This window comes from Vespa mandarinia, chromosome 1, assembly GCF_050613455.1.
Source record: "Vespa mandarinia isolate Hongniang chromosome 1, ASM5061345v1, whole genome shotgun sequence".
NCBI classification, from domain to species: Eukaryota; Metazoa; Arthropoda; class Insecta; order Hymenoptera; family Vespidae; genus Vespa; species Vespa mandarinia.
In genome coordinates, this window is record NC_140810.1 from 5,925,001 (window position 1) to 5,952,519 (window position 27,519).

The window sequence follows — 27,519 nt, forward strand, 5'->3', positions numbered from 1 at the left end:
TTATAATAAAGGAATATAAAAGTTTTTATTCAAATTAAAAAAAAAAGTTGTTAATATTAAATGTATTATATATAAAATGACATTTAAAAATATAGATGGGCTATGTGAGAGAACGAACACTTCAATTTCATACATACTATAACTATTCGCGAGAAGGTCGACCTAAAAACCTAGATAGCTTAGTAGTTTAGAATAATCACTCAAGGACCTAATTTTTCTCATGAATCTTACATAATATAAAAATATATAAGATCTATCAGATTAACTTCACACGATCGATTTAAATGTGAATAATATATATATATATATATATATATATAATAATATAATATATAATATATATATATATATATTTAATATATATTATATATATATATATTTAATATATATTATATATATTATATATTATATATTATATTAATATATAATATATATATATATAATAATATATATATATATATATTATATAATATAATATACAAGCGATAATATATATAATCGCTTGTATATTCGATCGAACTTGAAAGTCATTTTGTAAAAAACCCCTATAGATATTTTTTGTCTTAAAAATCAACTAGAATCACGTGTTTTGCTGTTGATAATACGCATCTTTTAACGCATTATTTTTTATGAACTGGGCGAGGCGAGGCTAACGTTATGACCGTACATTTCCATCGTGGTGAAAGCAACTCGGTTAATGTATTTTTTCATTCTTTCTGAGTATATCGACGCCCGTTTACAGACCACGAACGAAATTGCCTTCCTTACGTACGTATGTATGTGCGTGCGTGCGTGCGCGCGCGCGTGTGTGTGTGTGTGTATATATATATATATGTACATTAAAAGAGGGTACCTCGCGGCAAAAGTGCTCGTGCATGAGACTCAACTTTGTTCAAGAAAAACTAATATTCGTATTTGAAAGTACATATTCTATTTGTATTTTATGCAGTAAAATTCTCATTTATTTTGTTGTTTACTGATAAATCTACTGTTGTTTGATACATGCACAAAACTATCACAGTTAGATCTTATTCTTCAAAATGCGACTTAGAAATATTTTTGACTTGAAGGTAGACGTTTATTGTTTACATGATCGGTTTAAATCTGAATATATATACATACATACATATGTACGTTTAATATATAAATGTATATTAAAATAAAACATATAAATTAAATAAAATAATTTATTTATGTGATTTACTAATATATTATTTATATGTCTGTATATAATATATGTAACAATACCTAACAAATATATAAAAAAAGAAAAGTTGAATAAGCACAAAGCGTTAGAATCTTTGATAAAATTTTCACAATATGAATAGATAAGAAACTTTCGTTGTTTTTTCCGAGCTTTTGACGAGAATGGATATTTATGCAAACCATCTACTCGTGGTAATAAATTATTATTCTTTACAAATCTAGGACGAAAAAGACGAAAAAGAGTATATTAATCGCGTGCTCACGCGAATATCACGCACGACATTGCACCATTTCGTGGTGCACCACTTCAAAAGAAACACTTCTCAACACGATTTTTTAATCTCTTCTATTACATTATAAACTATACGATCCTTTTAAGATATAATCATTCATCGTAATCTATATTTCATTTATAAAAAATTTCAAAAAATATTTTCAAAACATTTGAAGCAATCCATTCCAATATTTGCAAAATTGTAATATGCCGTAAAGAAGAAAAAAGAATATGTCAAAGAATAGAAGAATAAAAAAAAAAAAAAAAGAAAAAGAGAAGACTTTTTCCGTAAAAAGTCTTTCGAAAATCGTAACGTTTTATTGAACAACAATTGAAATAAAATTAAAATTAGTAACAACGGTGACTCGCATTAATCATAAAATATGTTAAAAGGAACGAGATCTCGATACATCTGTCGGACAAAAGTGTGTCGTGTGTATGTATGTGTGTGTGTGTGTGTAAAAGAAAAATGATAGAAAAAAAAAAAAAAGAAGAAGGAAATACTAATAAAAGGAGGAAAGGTTCGCAGCTGTCCTAGTCCTTTGGCTTTCTCGTTTACACGCAAAGATCCTTTCCCTGACCTATCCCAATTTTAGTCGACTGTTGACCATCCTTTGAGTCGACCATCTTTTCTATTCTCCAACGTGAAAATAAGTTAGTTCTACATTGGTGTACGTAAATTTATATATGTAACTGTATGCCAGCTGCGAAAAGAAACCCACAAAATCTTATTGTGAAAGCGCGTGGCCCACGTCGAAATGCAACAACCGGCTTTTCGACGGCCTAATTGGTCAACGTCGAGCATCACGATGGATTCTACTTACAAACTTTCATCGATCAAATTTGAAAGAGTTCCTTTCAAGTACGAAATTAATTTCATTTGCTCTTTTGTTTATCTTTCAATTTAAAAGAAAACGTATACACGCTTATGGTAAAATATTTTAAATATGTTTCATTTAAATCTAAAAGATGTTTTTTTTTTTTTTATTTTTTTTTTTTTCTTAATGAAATAAATACGAATGATCGGTCTCATTTTATTTTTCATTCCCATTTCGAATGTATAACGAAGGAGAAGTTCTTTTTTTTTTCTTGATATACTTCCATGTTTTAAATATATCAATACAAAATAAAAATATATATTATATCTGCATATATAAGGTAAAAAGATACTTTAGCAAACAATTACAAGTATCGTATTTTGTGAATGTAAAATGAATATAAAAAAAAAATAGAAATAAATAATTACGAAAGATATATGCATATTAGGTATACGCTCCCTGTTTTCCGACGGGAAAGTTTTTATTGTAATAACATGTAACATTATCGCGATATATCAATTATATCTATCTAGAGTTTATCGAATATCGAGTATGAAGCACGTAGACACAAAGAAAGCGATATTTACCGACTGCCGACAGCCTACAATTAATCCGCGCGTTCCGTATCGTATAATTCGAAACTTAGCCTGCAGATGAATCGCAAAATTGGTACGTTTCCCAAGATGAAAATAAGAGAATCGACCTCGTTTCTATCCCGTTTCGAATGTATAACGAAGGAGAAGTTCGACACTTCGACCATGGTCGTCGATCATTATCGTAAAGCACGATCGTTATCAAGGAGCATATATCTTATGCGTGATCGTGCGAGAAACTATTACACGAAAGACTTTCGCCTCTTTAACAACGTTTATATTCATCTATACTGTACATGTAAGAAGACATGTGCATATCAAAGTATGGATATCGAAAGATAGAACTATACGTCCGTAAAAAATCTTTTAATTTGAAAGACGCAAATAATCATTTTCGATAACTTGTCTCTGCTCGATCTACCCTGAAAATATTACTAATCTATGAACAACGAGAGATAAGAGATATTTGCTAATAATTCGTCTATAAGTTTAATCATCTAAACAGATATCTCGAGATTACTTTAAAAAAAAAAAAAAAAAAGAAAAAAAAAAAAAAATTTCAATAGAAACTGCAATAGAATTTTGTGAAAAGATGAGATGTTTATATTGATTGGAAATTAACTACCTTGATCGTACACAATTGTATAACGTGTTCTTTTATCATTATCGTCCAAAATCTGTAATAAATTTGAAAATGATAAAAAGGTAAAAAAAAACTCATCGCCCGAGGTATTTAAAAAATAAATTTTCACCAAGATATCATGCCGTTAAATTAAAACAATAAACTAAATTATATAGATATGTGCTTATATGCGTTAACAAATGTATTTATGGGATAAAATTATTGAAATTTCATTTGCTGCATTTTGATATTCGAAATCGAATTACAATCTGCCCGTATTGAATCCAACCAATTCGAAGTCATAAATATTTAATGGTCTATAGAAACACAACGACTTTGATATCAGTTAATATAAGCTTGGTTTAACTGGATACAAGTTTTCTTTCACAATAGTAATCGTCAGATTAATTATTCAATTGTGTGGAACAATGGCGCACGATATTAGCCAGTTCACGGACCTTGTTTATCCATATCAAGGACAATATCCGATCTATTCCGTTAAATGCAAGAGAGTTACGTTATAAATATATAAATAGATCAATTTTCTTTTTGTTTTAAATCATCTCAAAAGTAAATCAACAAAGCTAAAAAAAAAAAAAAGCCTTCGTAGTTTGAACGATAAACGAATAAAAAACAATATTCTCTACGTAAGGAAATTATCTTCGATGATTTGTAAAAAAAAAAAAAAAGAACGAACAATGAAAATTACTTCGAATGAATTCAATCGGATGTAGAATAACTTATGATCGAACAAGAAATAAGATTTTAAAATCCCATAAAATTTAAGAATTTAGGAATAAACGTTAATCGTATCAAATGAACTTCGTTGCGATTTATATTCGAAGGTCGTTAAATAAAAATTAACATAACAAAATGTACGTTAATTTACAGAGTTACAATAAAAATCGATTCGCAGAGAGATGTAATTACCGCTGAGACGTAATTAGTACAAATCCAATAACGCTTTTTAAATGGCACGGAATTTTATCAATACCACCAAGTATATACGTATTTCTCATATGCTCATATTATAAATTCTCACACGTGGCTCTTCTACTTCACTGACATGAAAAAAGACGTAATTTAAAAAATAATCAATAGATATATAATCTCGATTATCGAAATCAGGTTAAAATCATGTTAAAGTTTATGATCTATTTAAGAACCTTCGAAAAGAGATAATAACGATTACATTCTTTTTCTTTATCGACTAATACGCACACTCGGGCTCTAAATTTTTTTTTTGTTTTCTTTTTATTTTTTTTTTTTTTTTTTTTTATTTTTTTAAACTACATATATCTACGCCGATCTATGTACTTATCTATCACTCGAAAGAAATATCAATCGAAACGATGTTACGTGCAGACGAACGAAAATGTCACTCACCTTATAACCTTCCGTCTATTATTAGGATGAACTCGCTGTGCCATTTCCGGATCAATTTCGGCCAATCTACGATATAGCACCTCGTTCGTCTCCTCGCTCGTCCACCCGTCGATCTTCATCTTCTTTGAAGGCGAAGACTCGTCTTCCGTTTCACTTCTTTCCAACGTTTCCTGTGTGTTCCCATCTCTATTTTTCTTGTCGTTATCGCTTAAAATCATTTTCGTTTGATCCATCTCGTTTTGAGAATTTTTTTTCGCTTTCGAAACAAGTATGTTCCAAAGTACAGACTCTATGTAATAATTCGTACCACCAACGACGATCGGCATCTTCTTCTTCAATAGCAAATCGTCCACCTATATCGATCGAAAGAAATAATGATCGTAATCGATTTAATATGAGCGACAAAATGAAAAAGATTCATGATTAGGGAAAGAAAAATTGAAGTGACGTACGAGAAAAGAAAAAAAAGAGGAAACAAGCAAATAAATAAATAATATGTATTAATATCGTAATTAAAAGATCGTTAATACTGTTGCGTCTCTCGAGTTATTGAAACGTCTTAGTTACATTCTGCGATCATTCAATTAACGATCACTACGCGGCATCAAGTTTACTTTTAACGATGCAATTTATTTTAATAAGGTATTTAAATAGTATATTTAATAACATTGGAACAAATCGTAACTTTAATAATATTTCTATAAATTGAAGGATAATTTATACTTCTTTACGAAAATTATTAAGAAAGACCATGGCTATTTAATTATGCAAAATATCAAGGTCTTTCTTACTTTTTTATTATTGGAAAAAATTCGGCTTCGTTCGGATTTCTTTATCTACGATGCCATTCGAGGGAGGTGGAGGGTGTATTGTGGAAGGAACAAAAAGAAAAAGATATTTTAGATCATGCGATCATTCTAAAAATCATTGATAATAAAAAGAAAATTGTCGAAAGCTTTGTTTCTACCTCGAATAAAAAAAGAAAAATATATACAAAATATATCAGAATAGATTACAATCGGTAGCACCATATCCCTGAAGTCGATGACGGAAAAATAGGTGAGAGGATCAACTATGTCCAGCATGTGATGAACCGCCATTTGCTTTTCTTCCTTGGTCACCTTGGCGGTAACGATGTCCAGACCCTTATACACCTGCGTATTAACATCCAATCTAGATTATCGTAAATGAAAGGGTAATGGCAGAGGTTAAAAAAAATTTATGTTGTAAAAGTATATCTATTACTACTATCTCGTTTTCTCCTTGCTATTTACCGCGCAAATTGCATTAATTAGTTTACGCGCGTGTCTCTACTATATATAAAAAAGTGAATTAATCAATATGAGTTATGGTCATTTCGATAATCCGTCCAATTAAACGAGAATTCAAATATCACTATGAGTTTTTGGGAATCCCAGAATATATCGCGATAAAATCTTTACAATATGAACGAAGATGAAAACAATTTCATTTAAATGGAAATTTTATGATCATGATCTTTTATGGGAATAAACTTGTATTTATATCTTGTTTTTTTTTTCCAAATCGATATCCGTTTGATTAGGTTCATAGTCTAATAATTCAATTTGAAAGGGTAATATTAAAGATTAATATTTTTTGTTCCTATTTAACCAATTGGATCCAAAGCACAATGGCGTACTGTTAAAAGTCTCACGGATGAATGCGCATAAGTAAACATATACTCGGCGTAGAGAATAAAACTTCGTAATACTGATTTGACATATTCGGCGTTGTGTAAATAACTTTGAATAGTAACAGTAAATAGAAGAGTCGTCAAACGAAAGATCATTTTTATGATTAAAAGTAATCTAATTTAAACATTTATGTTAGTATTTGGAAATCATAAATCATTAGATAAATCTTCAACGAAAAATCTTCAACATCGATGTTTTCGGAAATAAAACTTCGTAGGAAAAGAAAATATCACTGAACATTTTTGACTTATATCTTCATGTAGATTTATCCTCTTTATTCGATGATGGTATCGCCAGATCGAGAGAAAAAAAAAAAAAAGAAAAAAAAAAAGAAAAAGAAAAAATTACTTTCTACCATACCGAAGTGAGAGAATCAAATTTCTAAACACTTTTTCATTTGGATCGAAACGTCAATCAAGTCGGATATTTTTAAAACATGACGGATATTTCAAACAAGAACGGATATTTTCGACAGAGACGACAAAAGCAAAACATAAATGCATCGAAGAAGAAATAGACGAAGAAGAAGAAAAAGGAAAGAGCAAAAGAAGAGCTTTCCTTCTCTTCCGTTCGTTCACGTTCGATGCGCACCACTAAGACGGATAAACGAGAATCCAAGAACGTTTCCGATTACGAGAATTTCGACTTTACGCTCAACATTCCATTACGTACACACGACATAGCTCGGTGTGGAACAGGTTTTCAACGTTCCGATCCGGCCGCCAGATGTAGCCGGAACGGCCGTGTCTTCGATCTTTGAACAGGTTTCCGACGTTCTAAAGCGGTCTTCAACCTTCGTTCCGCTTCGATCTTTCGTACTTTTTCATAGGTTTTACCACTAGAATGAAGTACAAGAAAGATTTCGACCAAACGAACCCAAACGAGTTCAAAGACGAAGCTATTCTCCTTTTCTCCACGTTGAAATTTCGACCGTTTGTATAGTCACCTATGAGTCTGTTATTCTTATCTTCTACCGCGAAGGTACACCAAGAAGAAGAAGGAGAAGAAGGAGAAGAAGGAGAAGAAGAAAAAGGAGGAGAAGAAGAAGAAGAAGAAGAAGAAGAAGTAGAAGAAGAAGAAGAAGAAGAAGAAGAAGAAGAAGAAGAAGAAGAAGAAGAAGAAGAAGAAGAAGAAGAAGAAGAAGAAGATGAAGATGAAGAAGAAGAAGAAGAAGTAGAAGTACGAGCGACCGGCTCGTTCCACGCGCGCCGAACTCGAGAGACCGCATTCCACCGGTTCGCTATTGAACCTTAAATCGATCCGCAGGATCTCTTTACGAAGGATGTTCGCCAACCGATGAAAATACGATTTTTACTTATATATGAGACGTACTAAGTCTTCATGAAAAATTGATGATAACTTAAAACTATGTCAAAGGATTTGATTAATTCATTCCTTTTTATTCAATCGATATAACATAGATAAATTCAATTAATTCATGATAATATTTCTTTAATGGAATAATTACAAAAACTGTAAAAAGTAATATAATATTATAGAATGTATAATAACCCTTTTAACGAATCTATCGTGAATACGGAAGCGTATTATTAAAAGGGAATAGTAACATTCATTAAAAATTGACAATTGCTCAACAGTAAGTGGTAAAAAATTCGATTATGTGTTATTAGTTTTTACCATCGACGTAATGTAAGTATATTTAATAATTCATAATTATATTTATTTAATGGAACAATTATATCTATAAGAGAAACATAATGTCATATAATGGTTAATATTCCTTCGGCGAATCTGTCGTGTGTAGAAACGAAATACGTAAAGGATTAATAATTTATCATTGGAAAAATTGACAACTTTTCAAGATTTATTTAGAAAGAATCAATTATGTCAATTTTCTTTATCATCGACATAAAACAGATATATTTAATAATTCATTCAAATAAAAATATATCTAACCGGTCATATATCTGCGGCAAAAGAAACGTAATCTATTAATTAGAAACTTTCGAGATAGAAACTTCTAACTCTGTATATTACGCGTAATATTGCTTTTGACAAATCTATCAAGAGAAGGAGGATTTCTTGGTGATCATCGTCGATCATAAAATGTTCGGTGAAAACGGTGAATGAATAGAAGAAGTGGTAAAGATCGGAGAGGATGGCGATGAGACCATTGAGGGCATATCTTCTGCGAGAGGAGCGAAAGCCTCTCTCGAAACCTGTTCCATCCACTGACTGTATATATGTACGATGACCGGCTGGCTCATCTCATATATATATATATATATATATATATGTGTGTGTGTGTGTGTGTGTGTGTATGTGTGTGTGTGTGTGTATTCGCGCACTCACGCGGCTAACGGAACGCGGCAAGAGTCGACTCGCACTCGCTCCGAATTCTCTCTGGGTCGCGCGTACTCTCAACGTTGAAAGATCTCGAGCGATCTCCAACAATAGAACCGTTCCTTGACTTTTACTTTACACGAGTCCGACTTCGTTCCACGATGCTAAACTCCTACTCCTCATCGGCGTATACCCGGGAATTCGTTTCGAATCGTGACGTCATACAGTTTATTATACATCAAAATGAAATTTTGATGTACGATATAAACGATAGTTCTTTTACGAATGATACACATACATACACGTATTGATAACTTTTATTAATAAGAATATATAGTTGATCGATTTTCTTATCCGATCGATATTTCATTCAATTTATATCGGGATATCTTTCAAATTATATGGACTTGCAATTATTACCCAATAATTATTGTTTATCGATAATTCGATATATATATATATATATATATATATATATATATATATATATTATATAATTTATTGTGAAAGATAAGTAATAATTTTTCATAGTTTCTCATTTACATCTTCATCCTATCTCTCGTATTTTTATCGAAATATTCAAATCGAAAAAATATTTTTACCAAGTAATTTGTCTCGTAACTATATCTTTATCTACCTATATCTTTTTTTTTTTTTTTTTTTTTTTTTTAATCAGAGATAGAAATCGTATAAATATTAAATCAGTCTCATCTATATTATTCGTTTTTATCGTGATCGAAAAACTCGTGGAAACGATCGGAACTTTCCCTGGTCTGGAAAAGAAAAAGTCTTTCGATCGGTGAAAGTCAAAATTCAAAAGCGTTACTCCCTTAAATGGTTCGATCGCGCGATATAAATCGATTAAAAAACGTAACGTAATAAATCAGTAAAACTTGATGATATTTTTTTGTAATAACGAGAGAGGAGTATTAATTAAGATAAAATTGTAGAAATTTTAATCCTATCTTGGACTGGTTAGAAACAACATTGTCTTTGAAAAAATTAAGAAAAGGAAGATATAGAAATTTAAAAAGAAAAATAAACAAATAGAGATAAATGGAGAGAGAGAAAGAGAGAGAGAGAGAGAGAGAGAGAGAGAGAAAGAGAAAGATAGGCAAATCGAATAAATAAGTCAGTCCTCTCAAAGAGGAACTTGCCTTTCTCATTCGTGTCAAAGCATTCAAGCATGGCATAAGTTTATTTAATCATCGATTTACGACATCGCTACTCAGTAAGCCGATCTTCCAAGAACGTTATTTATTAACACGTTCATTCGTCGTTGTCGTCGTCGTGGACTATCGCTCCCGTAACTAATATATTAACGTTCGAGCAAACGCACGCGACGTCGTTGACTCTCTTCCGTGACGCGATCATCTTAAGGCTGCCCATTCCAGCCATGATTCTCTTACTTGCAAATTATCATTTCAGAGCTATCAAAAAGCTTTTCTTCCACGACCTAAATTCCATTTCCAACGCTTTTAAATTGATAATTATTTAAATCTCCCTTCAGCAACCTTAATTACGATATATATATATATATATATATATATCCTATATATATATATATATCCTATATATATATATATCTTACATATATATATATATATATATATATATATATATATATATATAGGACTTTTCTATACTTGTAAATGTCTCGAAATCACGTTGAAAGAGTAATTAATTAACGCAGTCATTTATGTTATATTATAGTATGGACTTTCACCGGGCCCTTTTCTCCTGAGAAAGCTTGTAAATATATTAGCATCGATATACATCGTTATCTCGTTATAATGTCTAACGCTATATGAATCATAGAGAATAGTTCTAATGAAACTAGAAAATGTAAAGCAGATGAAGCTCTACTATTCCTACTTTGATATTGTTACTACTTCTATTCATATAAAAAAAAAATTAATTATGTGCCGTATCGATTTAATAGGCAATTCGTTAATAAATACAAATTCCGAACGATGGTAGCCAAGACGAACGAATCTAAGAGATCTAATTCATGATACCAAAAATAGATGGTGAGCAGGAAGGCACGGCTCTAATCGTTTCCTAGACTCAAGGTCGCCTTAGAATAGTAGAGAAAGAGAAAAGGCAAGAAGCAAGAGAAGAAGAAGATGAAGAATAAAGAGAAGGAGGAGGAGGACGATGGGGAGGAGGAAAAGGACGAGGAAAGAAAAAAAAAAGGAGAACAGAGAATGAGGATTAGGAAAAGAGAGAAGTAAACTTAGGCAATCAAAGGCAAAATAGAGAAACGTGCTGTTCTAACGGTTCACCAGAGAGGAGATAAGTTCACTATTTAAAATATCCTGCACGATGATTTATTCGTAACGCTTAAAGGAACACTGGCAACTCGAGGGAGACCTCCCACTGTTAGAAGAAGCAATTATCAAAACCACCGGCAGCACATCGTTGAAGCAATTACGCGAAATATACTCTCCTTCTTGTAGCTTAGCGTCGTTACTTTAAATATAGTTAATAATTGTTTCTTATACTACCGGCTCGTTTCGAACAAAGAAAAAAAAAAATAATAATAATAAATCTCTAAAAATCAAAAATAATGTTCAGAAAAGACAAAGAAGTTCAGTTACTTATTAATGAAAATTTATGATTACGAAGAAAGAAAGATACGATGTAAGCTATATTTTTTATTCGATCATTTCATCTCTATTGGAATTTATACGATCGAAATATAATGAGGAAAGTTAATTAAACAAATAAAATAAATTAATATATTTATTGTTAATTTTATATATATATTTTATATATATATATATATATATATATATATATATATATATGTACATTACTTTTAATCGTTATCGATATTCTCTTGTACGATTGAGGAAAAATAAATATATGGACATGATTCGACGTATTGTCGGAAAACGTCGTACAACTTCTAGTTTCTAATCTCTTTTCTCTCTCTCCCTACCTAATCTCGTCTGACCTCCGCACGCGAGCAACCAACTCCGTCGTATGTTTTCTAATCGGTCATAATACGATATAACATGGATTACGATTGGCAAGTTACCGTGTCCGGATGACATTCGTTACATCCGTCGATGCCGATCGTTTCCCTTCAAGGTTTTACTATAATGATAGCAGGATTATCCTCCTCGTACCATTCAAGGCGGCATTACGCTAGGCAGAGCATAGCTCGTACGAATTATTATTGACGAAACGATAATACGATTGTCGAATATAAAATTTAACAAAAAAGAAAAAAAAAAAAAAAGAAAAAAAGAAAAAAGAAAAAAGAAAAAAGAAAAAAGGAAAAGAAAAGAAAACAAAGATAATACGAACATTATTTCTATGAATACTAATTAGTACTAACGAATGATAATCGAACGGAAGATAGTTGATTAGTGAAACAGCATCGTTGTTTTCATAGTATTAAGAGTATAATTAATTTTCTGAAAATAAACGAGATATAAATCAAGCACGTGATTAATAGAAAGTGCGAGTAACATCCAGTCCAGAGATCCAAGATGCAGAGATTTTAAAGGAACGTTTCTGCTGGAAGTAACGTTCCAACTCGGTGAGCTCCTTCTGATTAGAGGTAACAGTAAACCGAACGATAAAGGAAGTTAAGTGTCTGTTTCTTAGAAACCGAAAGCTTTTATCTCTTGTAAAGAAACGATAAATCCCTTGGACTTTTTTCATTTAACATGTCAAACACGAAATACACGAAAGTGTATACATTTAAAAAGATTTAAAATTGTATATTTATTCTGTGATAGAGAAACATTCGTACGATTAGCGGCTAGATTTCAATCGAAATTCTAAAAATCTTATCGTTTGAATTTAATCAAATTAAGAAACGTATTCGATTCTCAGCAGAAACTTACCAAATTCAAGTTTCCATTTCGGTTTCATTCGGCAAACGTCTGATCGTACGAGGTTAAGCTGACAAGACGTTTTGAATCGAAATATCGATTCGAATTTTGGCCTGTTAAATTAAATCGAATTTAGGAGTGTTCGAATCTCGAAACGAAGTTCCCAAATTCAGCTTACCATTTTGGTTTTAACCGGCAAAAATCCGAACGAGCAAGAGGTTCAAGCTGACAAGGAAAGTGGTGGAGAGGAGAAGACGGAGAAGGGATGAGGATGAAGAAGAGGGGGAGTCTAATAAATTAGACAAAAAATTCACGTTGAATACTTAATCAGTAGAAAACTTAGTTCGCATAGCTATGCGTAGAGAAGGGTCATCAAGTCCTAAGGCATATTAGAATTGATTATAGACGCTTACGGTCGAATGGCTTGTATTAGGAAATGTCGGTTTAAATATGTTAGGCACGAATAACGCAGGACATTTGAACGAACGAGCTCGCGCAGGACGTCGATGTCGTAACGAAGAACGCCTTGCGAAGTATCTCTTGCGATTTCCGGAGCAACAATAAACCAAAAGGAAAGCCGACTGCTTCTTTCTATCGAATTTTTAAAAGTCCCGTTATCGTTTTAGATTTTAATATTCATCGAAACACGTTATGCTATATCAAACTTGAAATGGTAATCTAACACGCGACTAAAAAAAAAAAAAAGAAAAGAAAAGAAAGAACGATTTGTAAGATTTACAACTTGTAAGACTTGCAAAAATTCTAAAGACTTTCAATGTGTTGAGATACTTTTCTCTTTTCTTTCAGTTTTATTGTAAAATCTTATATGGAACATATTAAGCCAAAGATCTAAACACAGTTGATGGTTCATGATTATAAAAAAAAGAAAATTAAAAAAAAATGAAACACACGTACGTGAATATTAAAACATTCATAAGTGTTATATATATTAGTTATATATATATATATAATTAACTATTAATCAGTTTTAATTAATATTTAATTACAAGTAACATAAACAATTAATTATTGTAAATATTTTTATAAAATAATAATTATATTTTATAATTTATTACATGTTATTAATTATTTAATTATTAAATAAAATAATTATTTTTTAGTTTATTTAAATATTTATATTTAATTATGTATTTATATATTAAATAAATATTTATATATATTTTTATCAAAAATCATCAAAAATTATCAAAAAAATCATTATGTGTATATATATATACACATGATGTAACATAGAACATATACATATACCTGATAAATTTAAATTTATCATCAAAAAATATATATCTAATGTATATCTAATATATATCTAAAATATGTATATGTGCTTAAACATATGTCTATGTTAATCTTTTTAATTTCTACAAGAAATAAAACTTTTTCCAAATTTTTAATTTTGCACACGTCAGTTGATTTCTTTTTCGTTCGTGAAAAAAAAATTGAATAAAGAAATGACGCTCGAAGAGATGACGGAGAAAAGAAAGAAGACCTTTCGTGAAGAGCACCGAAAAACTCTTAAAACCAGCTTACAGAGCAAATAACGAAAAGATTTCGGAGACCTCCTTGGAAAGCCTGTTGAAGGTCCTCGATGATGCGGACTTTCCTTTGTCGGTACGTTTTCCAAAGTGCTTTAGCGACGGTACAAAAAAAAAAAGAAAAAAAGAAAAAAAAGAAAAAAAAAAGAGAAAGAAAGAGAAAGTAGAAAAGAAAAAAAAGAAAGAAGACATCAAGTTGATCGGGAATCATCGTCGCGAAAGATCGATCGATTATGACTAAGAAAAAACGTAAATGCAAAGATGATCATAAATGCGGTGAGACGATTGCACACGGATGGCATGCGTATACGATAAATCTAAAAGATAAGCTAGTAAAGTGAGAGATCGTTAAAGTAATTATTCACATCCACGGGAATTCGTATCTTACCGCCACGATACAAAGTTTCCTCGTGAAATAGAGATAGAGAGGTAGTTCACCAAGTGAGTAATTTTATTTGCTTCTTTTTTCATCATTAGAAACAAGTTCTTCGTTAAAATATTATATTTAATCTTCCTTAATTTGAAATGAAATTTACAAAACCATATAAATTAATTTGCCATACAAGAATTTAAAATAAATAACTAGATATCTTACATATATATATATATATATATATATATATATATATATATATGTAAATACATAAACATCGTTGAATCTATACAGAATTATATTCTCCATTTTTTTAATTCTTTTTCTTTTTTTTTATTTTATTTTAAACTTAACAAAATACCCGTTCGTATTTCATTTTAAATAATAATCTTCGTATCAAAAATTCATCGTACCTTTATTCTTCAAAACTTACCTCCTCTCCCACACTTCCCTTCCTTCCTGAAGATCCTTAAACGTAGAAGAACAACGAAAATATCTACACAAAGAAGATTATCTTAACGACCGGTCAAAGCCATTCGCCCCTTTTTCGCATCTCGAAAACAACAAGAATGATGTGGAATAGTATCAAGCGCGGGAACTTACGGACAAAGAAGCAAATTAATCCGTGGTACGTTAGTACAAGGGTGATCCCCTAAAGAGAAAAGGTGAATACCTTCTTTTAAAGTATTCCACCTAACTTGGTGGCTTCGGTCTCTATCGTTTAGGGGTACCTGCGTTTACGAAAACTGGTCCAGGAACGGGATGGTGCATACAAACGATCACTCCTTCTTTCTCAAGTATACGCTCATCACGATTATCCTTCCTTTTCCCGCCGTTGATTACCCGTCTCGTTTTATCCGCCGGTAGAATCGCATCCCCACGTCGTATCGTATTCGAGTTTCTCACGTCATCCTCTTATCAACTCGAAGAACCGGTCCTCCCTTTCTTCTCTCTTTCTCTCTCTCTCTCTCTCTCTCTCTCTCTCTCTCTCTTCTCTTTTTTTTCTTTTTTTTTCTCTTCAACATACTTCTACTTCTATGTATTTCTTCTTAACAACAAAGTATGTACGCATACGTGTAAATGTATTATATGTTGTGAAAAGTTTCCTCGTAATTTTCCTTTTAAAGAAACGATAAGGAAAATATTTTACATACTTATAACACTCTCTCTCTCTCTCTCTCTCTCTCTCTCTCTCTCTCTCTCATTTACTGTTCCGTTTTATAAAAATTCGAAATATTTGCCAAATCGTACGATTTTCTCATTGTCATTATTATTTTTGTTATTATATTATGTTTATATTGTCCCAAAGACCAAATGTCAGAATCAAAATGAAAATTTTAAACGTGATTCGGAAAAAAAAAGAACGAATTAATGTTTCACTTGCCGGAGTAATGCGATCCGATAAGCGATCGGTGAGAGATAAGAGGCACTGCTTCCAGAAGGGTGCTTTGAAATGTTACGGAGAATCGGGACAAAGGATCTAGGAGAGTCCTCGAAAGATTTCTATCGACTCTCATTGCGTGCGATTCGAGTACGCCGGAAGAAGGCGATCACTGTCGATATTCATCAAAGTATGAAAAAAAGAAAAAAGAAAAAAAAAAGAAGAGAAAGAAAGAAAAAAGAAGTAATCATTTCAATGCATATATATATATATATGTATATATGTATATATATATATGTATATATATATATATATATATATATATATATATATATGATATTCCATCACAATGCTACATTGTCTAAAGCAGTTATCTATCTCTTTAGATGAACTTCCAACACGCAATTTTTATATTATCTCTTATTTAATTATACTTTATTGAAATCGTATGAAGCATAATTAGATTGTATAAATTCATGCGATTTTATTAACCCATGAATTTTCTTGCACGTCCGAGAACGATAAAATATGGCGATTAAATTTTTTTTTTTTTCCTTTTCTTTTTTACTTTAATATCTGAAATTATTTTGTTAAGTCCACTGCTACAAGAGAAAATACTTTTTTTTTGTTCTTCTGTATAATTGATAGATAATATGGACAATGAGAAACGGAGAAAGAAAAAAGAAATCATTAGCGACGTTAAATCGATACTAATTACTGTGAAAGTGAAACGTCTTTTGCGTTTACTATACTCACGAAGAAGATGACCTATCAGAAAAATATCGTTCGAGAGGTTTGCGTCTTAATGGTGGTAAAGTTTCTTGTCTGTTTTTTTTTTCTTATTCGATATTTGATATTTCTTCGATAACGACGACCGTCGTTCGTTGAAATCTTATCGTATCTGTGGACTATAATAGTCCAACGACAAAAAAGAATGAAATTTATCTTCTTTAAAACCATTGTCCGATTTTACTAAAATTTTGATAAGTCGAACAACGAACGTTCACATTAATACAAAATCAACTTAAAAGATCAAAACGTACATTCAAAATGTAGAAAATCATATTCTCGAATGGTTGGAAATTAAGATAACGTTCGAAATTTTTGAAAATTGTCGACTCCTTCGATTAATTCTAACTAAAAAGTAGAGAAGATTATCGATATTAAATTTATGATGAGAAAGAGAGAGAGAGAGAGAGAGAGAGAGAGAGAGAGAGAGAGAGAGAGAGAGAGAGAGAGAGAGAGAGAGAGAGAGAGAGAGAGAGAGAGAGAGAGAGAGAGAGAGAGAGAGAGAGAGAGAGAGAGAGAGAGAGAGGGTGAAAAGTCGATTGTGCCGAGCGATTATTGATTTTCGTCTCATATCAAAGCAAAAAAGAAATCGAATTTTGAAGATCGAGCGTGTACGTAATGTTTATGTGTCTACAAGAAAAAGAGAGAGAGAGAGAGAGAGAGAGAGAGAGAGAGAGAGAGAGAGAGAGAGAGAGAGAGTGAGAGAAGGATGGAAAGATGTAGGGCTCATTGATAAATTCGAGCAATCATTTGAACAATGTTCAATGCTGTGGAAACTAATTAACCGAATCATTAATTGGATCGTATCAAGTCCGCGATAGATCGGCCAATCGCGAGACCACCATCAAATGAGAAACGAATTCGTGTTCGTTTTATCGCTTCTCGTGTGGGTAACCTCGTGTAGCAATCAATTTCGTTGGCACGGCTCATTAAGAATTCCCGTTTGTATATTACTATGTATATAAAATGTGACGGAATAAAAAACCATCATTGGCGACCACGATGTCACGTGATGGCGTTTGGAAGCAAATCAAAAGTTTCTATTTGAAAAAGTGTCATCAAGTTTTTATTTCGATATCTGCCTATCGTTACGAAAAATTATTTAGCGGTAGCAAATGATACCCTTTTTTATCTTTCTTTCTTTCTTCCTTTCTTTCTTTTTCCTCTTTTGTTTATTTCTTTACCTATGCTTTCATTCATACTAATGGCACTGATAACTGAAGTAGCACTCACAAAGAGAAAGTCGCTCGTACGAAATATCTCGTGACCATGCACGTTACGTTACGTATACATTGAAAATTCGTTGATCTTTAAATGAGATAACTCGAAAATTTATTTAGAGACGTGCTATCCTTTTAATGGAATCAATTGAAAAGAAATGCGTATAAATACTTTGTATCGAATTATATGTATAAAAAACTGTGAAAAATCGATTACACATGATGACGTTTGGATAAACGATAGTAATGATAATAATAATAGTAATAAGCATGCATTCTATTTAGCATAATTAAAACTTCAGAAGAAGGTTATCATCGATTCGCCGTTCTCTTTGACGGACCTCCTAATACTCCATTCGTTGTGCAATGCCTTCCGACTTCTTTCCTCACTTTTTTACTCGTTTTACGAACTGGTATACGATCACAGCTTGATTCGTACTCTCCAATCAAGTGACAAATTTTTTTTTATCTCTATTCAATACCCATATAATTTGTAATTTATAAACAGCTTTGATTAATTAAAAAAAAATCAATAAATATCCAAATAGAAAAGAAAATGTTATGAAATATTTTATCTCGTAATAAACGATTATCGACTAAATCTATTAAATGGTTAATAATATTAATTTTTTTTATTATGTTATATAAACTACGTATAAAATTTTAACACATAATATATATATATATATATATATATATATATATATATATATAAGCTTAAATATATGATCAATCGAAATATATGCAAGAATAAAAGAAAAAAAAAAAAAAAAAAAAAAATTGTAAGTATTATTCACGACTACGAAATGATCTCTATTAGCCCACCCAAGCGGTTAAATGTCAGCGATGAAATTATCGCCGTCAACAAAATCACGATATTATCAACTGCTTTTTTCTATTAAACTATTCGCGAAACTAAGACGAATCATCGTACATTAACGAGAAAAACGATGACTTATCCTTAACATCGTAGTTTCTCGGAGAAATATAAATCTTTGTTAAATCAAAATAAAAATAGGAACGTCTTAATATCACCAACAAACATCAGAGAGCTTTCGAATAATTTTTAACGACAAAAAAAGAAAAAGAAGAAAAAAAAGAAAAAGAAAGAAAAAGAAAAAAGGAAAGAAAGAAAGAAGAAAAAAGAAAAATTGAATGTTGTAAAACATAGCTCGTGATATTCGTTCACTATGTAAAAAAATTCAACTGTCATCGTTCAAACTGAGTCATCATCGTAAGAGTGATTCAACGTGAATGTCGTTCATCTCTAAGAACGTGTACGTATGTACTTAAATACATGAATATTAATCATCGTTAGATCATATTTGCGAACCCAACCACGGAGTAGTTCGAGAATCGAATTGACGAATCTTCCAACGAGCTTAAAGAAGAAATCGTTCATTACGAATGATAATTCATGTCAATCGAATCGTTCGTTTACGTTTGTTTACGACGAGCTTAAAAATAAATGAAAGTGAAAGAATGTCGAAAGAAAATCCCCGCGAGAAAATTCTCATACCGGATCTTTTCTTCGATCGATCGACGAAAAGAAAATACGAGGATAAAAAAAGATGAAATGAGCGTGGGAAACACTTACATGAAGAATTTTATTTAAATTGCTCGCACGAGGCTCGTGTTTCGTCGTCTTGAAGGAATAAATTAATAAAGTTGATTATGAATCATTCGTTCAAATTGTAAGTTCATTAAAATTCGCATACCACAAATAATTTTCCTTCCTATAATTAATGACATAAAAAGAGATTTTCCCATAATTAATGACATAAAAAGAAAAGAAAAAGAAAAGTAAAGAATAATTCGCACATGATGCGTTTAGAAGCAGCGTCTCAAAAAAAAAAAAAAAAAAAAAAAAAAAAAAAAAAAAAAAAAAAAAAGAAAAGAAAACAGATAAAGGAAGGGGGAGAAAAACGTGGGAGTAATGAGATACAAAGTTGGCAGGTGTAAACTTGCTCGAACGAGCGAAGAGAGTTAAAAAAGATTACTACTCGAAATATAACCTTGGATGGCCGAAAGAGCGACCTTGATGTGCCAATTGCGCGAGCAATCACCGAAGAGAGGTCATCGACTACGAGCGAGCGGACACGATCCTTTCGCATTGATCACGAAACACTCAAAATCCCGTTCAAGTGCTCGATCTACAACATGCCTGCGATCGGCCAATGATCGGGTAACGATCGCTTCCCACTCTGAATTCTACCTCGAGACGACATCCTGATCTATACGACGATAAATTGAATGTTTCTTTTTTTTTCATTCTTTCTCTCTCACTCTCTCTCTCTCTCTCTCTCTCTCTCTCTCTCTCTCTCTATCTATCTTTGTCATGATTAAAAATTTGTCCATTATTAATTAACGCTATCTATTATTTTTCCTTCAGTATATACCATCATCCCTATTAGGAAGTGGATCAATAATATTCGTCTTTTCTCCCACTATTTTATCTCTCGTTAAAAGAAAAATAAAATCAATTCCTTCTCGGCAATACAAATTGCTACAGGACATTTTTAATTTAGAATCTCTTTCCATTAATATATATATATATATATATATATATATTTTTTTTTTTTTTATTATGATCGAGACATATATATCGTGCAATTAAATCAGATGGTATACGTGATTCTTTTAACATTCGGATTTACTCATACCATTTGATTACGTATTGAAAAGCTTTATCACATTCTAAAAGGGAAAATTCTATAAAACGTTATTCAAAAAATTCTATCATGAGGAAAAAGCAATTTGTACCAATAAAAGGAATAACGAGTTATATTTTACGAGTTATTTTCAACTTTACGAGTTATATTTTTCTTTTTTAAACTTACGTAGACACGTGTTCTTGATATATTCTCGTCTATGTAATACTGAAACTGTGTTAGAGAACTAAAAAAACGATAGTATCTAAGAGTGACGAACGATATTAGAAAGAAGAATAAAATAAAAGGATATGAAGAAAAAAAAAAAAAAAAAAAAAAAAAAGAGAAGGAAAAAAAATTAAAGAAAATAAGAAATGTAGCTGCTCGTAAAGATCATAATTAATGGATCGGTCTCAGTCAGGAATTATCTGACGGAGGTGTAGTGGTATCTATCGAAAGGAAACGACGTTCGCCATTAGTCAGCGCGAAAAAAGTTTCAGTCTTTGGAGGTTAGTGACCTCGCGAAAACGACGCGTATTTCCGTCCTCGAGCGTTTAACCCGTTGTCGCCCACACCACCACACCAACAAAGCAATACCCATCGCCATTCCCATCAGCATTACCGGTAAAAGAAGAGACTCTTCTTGGAAGTCAAAGAAAAACTCTCATTAACGTCTTTCCACTTTCTCGTTTCACTGTTATCAACATTGCCACTTAAGTTCTCGCCCCGTGGAATGAGTTCAATTTCGTAACAGATAAATATAGTTTTGTTCGGTCAAATTAACTTGATTCAACTTATTTTTGCAATTACTTGCTTGAAATTAGACAAGAAAAATCGAGTATTATATTTAAATTATTCGATCGATAACAAATGCTTGTTACTTGTTAAATGATAACGAAATTTTCATTACTTTGAATATCTAATTTGCTAAAGTTAAAAGTACAAATACATATACATATATATATATATATACTTTTTTTTATTTTTTTATTTTTATTATATTTCTCTCGATATTGTTCATTAATCTAAATTTCTTATTAAAAATAAATCATAAGGAACACATTGTTTCCGACGTTAATTATACATCAAACAATGTTGTAATAATGTTTCTATCGAAAGCACAATACTTCTCGTGAAAAATAAAAATACATATAAAACTGCATGCCATAACGTGAAGTTCTAAGGAAACTAACGAAGTCTTAAGGAAGATCGAATTAACACTTGCACGATTCTTCGAGCTCTTACGTCTTCTTTCGTTACGGAAAAACCACGAGACGAGAGCCGGCGCCAAGCAATTGCTATTGCCGATGAATCAGTAACGTTTATCTCGGCGTAACGACAAAAACGTAACAAAGACATAAAAAAAGAGGAAAAAAAAGGAAAAAAAAGGGGAGAAAAAAAAGGAAAAAGAGGGAGGTAAAAAAATAAACAGAGAGATACAGTTGCACTTTGTTTCACCCCCCACGCAAATTTTTTCCCGAGAAATCAAAAGCGTTGCTGTGATTACACGTGTTATTACGTTGTTATCACGTAACGTTGAGATTTGCGGACTTATATAAGTCGCCATTCTAATCGCGAGACGCGATAAAAAAAAAGAAAAAAAAAAAAAAAAAAAAAAAAAAATACCTTCGACCATGTACAAAGTAGCAATGAATTCTAACTCGTTATGCCGTTAATCATAAGCGTACAATAAGCTCTTCTTGGAACGCAATGTGATTTCAAGCTGATGACGCGTTCTTCTCGTTTCCTTTCAAATCAATGCAATTGATGTCGAGACTCTTCTGAAATTGCATATCTTAGAAAGTTATTATGAATCGGCTCACGCGTCGTCTTACTAACTATTATACATTCATGCAGATTAGCGCAAAAAAGAATCGATCTAATCGTAAATTGTACGTAAATCGAACGAATTTCTGATTTCTTTTCTTTTTTATTTATTTTTTTTTTTTGCTTTTTATTATTATTATTATTTTTTTTTTTTTTCTTAATAAACGTATTCAAATTTCTATAATTAAGAAGAAAACAATAGCGTATAGTGTTGATAATAATTAAAAAAAAAGAAAAAGAAAAGAACAAATTAAGACGCGAGTCTCTTACTTCAATTACGTAACAAAGATATTATAAAAAAAAAAAAAAAAAAAAAAAAAAAAAAAAAAACAAGTAGAGAATCGTGAATGTAGTAATATTCGCAACGACCACAATAATACCACTGAAACAAGATTAGAAACTTCAGAGTCAAGGATAGTCGCCTTCTTTTAGCGGCAACGATATATGCGCTCAATGAATGTATAAATTCATGCATGAATGAAGGTTAAAGTCGACAATTTCTTACGTTAGACTAATACATACATCATCAAAATCACAGTAATAATGTTTATCTGATGAGTTAACCTGTTTAAACTTAACAAGCTTGGCACGAAACTGATACCAAGAAGAGGAACATTAGAATACGAAGTTTCCACTAACGTAATTACATGTCATACCTGATAAAATATGAATATATTTATTCTGAATGCGATCGAATGAATACATTATGTATTCTTTTATCGAAAATCTTAAGAAACGTATTTTCCATTTACATCGTTCTTGTAATTTCCTTGTTTATCATGTACACATCCTAAGAAACATTTATATGCATATTTCTATGGATTTCCTCGTGTAAAATGCAGAACGAATAAACCGAGAAATGAGAATTAAATGACTTCTGAATTGAACTTGCAAACGTTTCCCAGAATATTTTCTGCCCTTTGACACTTACGAATTACGTAAGAAGAAAGAACTGTTTACGGAATCGAAGGTTATTCGCAGCGATACCAATAAGTATTTAAAAAAAATATATAATTGATAAATCGAGCAATCGACGTTTCATTAGAAGCCATTATAGAGAAAATATATGTCATGTCCATGAATTTTTATCGTTTGCTTTTCCGATAAACAAAGGTGCATGTAATTTTCTTCGATCTCCTTATTCGATATAATTAGTTATTCTTCGATATAAATAGTTATTCTTGAGGTTGTAAAATACAAGATCGAGATAAGCTTTGTTTTTCTTTCGAATAGAAACGATTAATAAACGTACAGATCGTACAGCTGTTTGATTCTCATTGAAATATAACTTCGAGATAATTTTATTATCGATTGTTGTCAACTTTGAAAATCCATAAGAATCCGTCGTCAGATAACGATCGAATAGTAAGGGAAATGCTAGTTCATAATAGTACGAATGATAAAATATAGCGAACTCTAACTATATATATTTTTAAAAGACGCGATCGAGGCGAGTCAGCGAGTCTGGCGTAGGCATTTGAGGCGAGTCTCTTAAGGACCATGTCGACGAAGAGCATCGTAAATTCGCGTCATCGGAGCGTGGATTTAAAACCGGTTGCCTCCGAGTACCTCTCGTGTGACCAGCTGAGTTCGATTTTTACCGTAATTCGAACGAACGCCGTACAAAAGGCTCGAAACATAATAACGAGAAAGGGCAAGAAAACCTCGACGAAAGATATTAAATTTTCTACGAAAATATTCCGAGAAAATACAAAATAAAAGTTATATAAATAATGATAAGAGTAACAAAGAATAACGTTTGTCTATTTAAAAAAAAAAAAAGAGAGACATCAAGCAATCGTTATAAATATATTAACAATGTATTAACCAGTCAGATAAATCTATAAATCTTATGGTCCACGTCCCTCCGGAATCTCTTAATGATCGACCGATAAAAGTGATCGATCATTTCTGGTCCATTCGAGCTCTTTAAATCGTACACCGTGGCAACCAGTATTATGCTGATTATCCGATCGTTTCAGATCAAGTGGTTACAAATAGATAGATCATTTTTCTTACGCTCAGTGAGACCACTCGTAAAGTTACTTCATCGAAAGTCGCTCGCTCTCTCTTTTTCTCTCTCTCTCTCTCTCTCTCTCTCTCTCTCTCTCTCTCTCTCCCTCCTTCCCTCTCTCTCTCTTTCTCGATCATGATCGACACGGCTTTTTTACCAGTGTAACTAATTATTAAGTAGTAAACAGGCACCAGAAATAACGCGGAAACAACTTTAAACGGAAATTCTGCAAATATAGTCTGCGATTATATTCAATATCGATTTTTTCTATTACACATAAGATAAACAAATTGCTAGAAGAAAAAAAACTGTTAATTTCGTATATTGAACGAATGGTGTTGAACTGTATTACCTTAATCAATTTTGAAGTATTTATATACTTATAAGAAAGAAATAGATATAAATAAATTATATAAAATATATATAATGCATGTGTAATATATATTTAACATACAAATTATATATAAAGATATAATACACTTATTAGAGAATGTTTATTATAATAATATAATAAATGTAATATATTAATATTATATGATATATCACCAATTTATAACGATGATTTAAATTAAATTAAAACATATATATATATATATATATATATATATATATATATAAAAGTACACTATACACAAACACACTCACACATAGAAGACGTTAAAAAAAAGAGCCCTAGAAAAGGAGAGAGTATCTCAAAAGAATCCAATCTAAGATTACATCCATCTAAAGGTCTAGAAAAAATTTCGTAATTCGAAATCTTTTATTTTTTTTTTTTTTTTTTTTTTTTTACTCAAAGATACATGTATTGAGAACCTTAAATAAAAACCCATCAAAAAATATCGAAAAATCAAAATAATATGGCCGCCATCAGTTAATGAATATTTTTTGAGACGTTCGACGGTGGACACTCTTCAACCGAAACGGTCCATCTAAAATCAAAAAACCAAATGATCTATTCAAGTTAATAACAAATTCGAGTTATACATACGAAAAAGTTGTCATTTTTATATAATTATTAAAAAACAAAGATCAATTTAAAAAAATATAAGATCCTGAACGATCTTCAAATGTCTCTCAGTATATTTTGTGTAAATTTAAAAACAATGTATTGAAAGTTGACAATAAATACTTCATAAGATCTCCATCTTAAAAGACAGTGTTTTGAAAAAAAAACACGTTTAAAGTTTCAAGTACGGTTCTATTATTATTAAATGAAGAATTTTTAACTTTACTTGTAGTCGTCAATTCCAGGAACATATATGGAGCACCCATCCTTAGTGATCGATCAATTAGTCCTCTCTACTTCTTTTCAATTATTCGCGTCCATCATCTTTTTTTTTAATACTTCGAAATAATAATATTGTGCAAAAGACATTCGAAACACTTACCTATTGAGTTATTCACGATAAGATCATATGTGACCTAAATTCTATAACTTCGTTTTAAAGATATTTTAACAGATATTTTTAGAGATGTTGATCTGAAATTTTCAAAATATATTCTTAAGATTTGAAACTATTGAAAAATGCGGAAAAAAAATTTCTAAATGGATATGATCCCTTAAAAGTATTGAACAGGTTATGTTAATGCTAGAAAAAAATGTTTCAGTAATTAAATTTAGGAAAAATGTTCGAAGAATTATTTTCTACTTCAGAAAAATACTTACAGCATTAATAAATCATTATCAGCTATTGTGGTCATGATGGTATTATATTCTACAAAGTAAGTTATATAAAGTCTTCTTGGAATTTCTTTTAAAATATCAATTAAAGAGTGAGTATACGAGTGTATAGAATTATATCTAAATTTGTAATATCAATTCAATCACTCATGTTCCAATTACTGAAATTGTTAGATAGAGCGGTGGTTCTTATCTTCGATATATTTATAATGACCTCCTTTATCATAGCACGACGTCTGAATGCGCCAGTATTTTTAAACCCTGCATATAGGATGTTCATAAAACATTTGGTTAAATCTTGGAAGTCTATTTTACTATATAACTCCAAGGAAGAAATAATATTCTATAAAACCAGAACGATCCGAAAATGCTTGAACATTAAACCAGATACAAAAATGCTTCATAACTGTATTACAATCCTTCACTCATCATATTTGTTGACCACAGCAAATGTTGGAAATGGCCTTCAGCATCATTATATTGTATCATGTTCTGCCGAACAAAAATCTCAACAGTATTCCAAATGCGATGACATCCATACAGAATACAATCACGTAGAACGTCTACGTTACGGACCAGTGTGGCATAAATAAGTTGTTTGAGGTATACCCAAAGAAAAAAAGAATGTAGGGGATTGATGTTCGGAAAGCGTGTAGGCCAAGCAATGGTCCTCTTCTACCAATCCAACGACCAAAGTACCGTTGATCAAGATAATCCATGGCAGTATGACTAAAATGAGCGGAAGGCCCATTATGCACGAACCACATTTGACGACGCGTCTATAATGGAATATTGTCTAGTAACGTAAGTTACGTGTTTTCTAGAAATTGTCTATAATTGGCACAACTCAGCCTACGCGGCAGAAACCACGGTCCAATTAGATACTCGGCAATGATGCCAACCCAGACGTTCCACGAAAACTACGACCGATGCCGTGACTGTGAGGCAGCATTGCGGATTTGCATCTCCCCATTTATGAATATTATGTATGTTGATAGTTCACAACGGCAACGCGCATGAACTTTCTCTAATCTCTGTGAAAAGCACATAGAAATACTGAAAATGAGGTCTATAATGCATTATTGTAAATATCGGCCACAAAACATGGCTTGTCGAGGGTATGCAGTCAGCTGGCGAAAATGCCTGCACCCGTTGCACATGATATGGATAGAGAGAAGCTATTCCCATGGAACTCTTCACACACTCTTATGTGAAGCAGCAATATCACCGATTATCTGTCGTATAAACCTTCCCACTTCTTCTA

At 31.5% G+C, this 27,519-nt stretch overlaps 1 protein-coding gene across 3 annotated transcripts in view; it reads right to left on the minus strand.

The window, feature by feature from the left end:
• Positions 1-27,519, minus strand: part of LOC118444849 (tRNA dimethylallyltransferase) — a 103,801-nt gene that overhangs the window by 65,906 nt on the left and 10,376 nt on the right. The window contains exons 2-3 of one of the 3 annotated variants that reach the window (XM_085656488.1): positions 5,916-6,072; positions 4,900-5,252 (exon numbers count right to left, since the gene is read on the minus strand). In XM_085656488.1, the coding sequence (XP_085512614.1) occupies positions 4,900-5,252; positions 5,916-5,999 (437 nt within the window). In that variant the 5' untranslated portion in view covers positions 6,000-6,072. The remainder of the gene's footprint in view (positions 1-4,899; positions 5,253-5,915; positions 6,073-27,519) is intronic. The other 2 variants (XM_085656483.1, XM_085656485.1) reach the window with 2 other exon arrangements.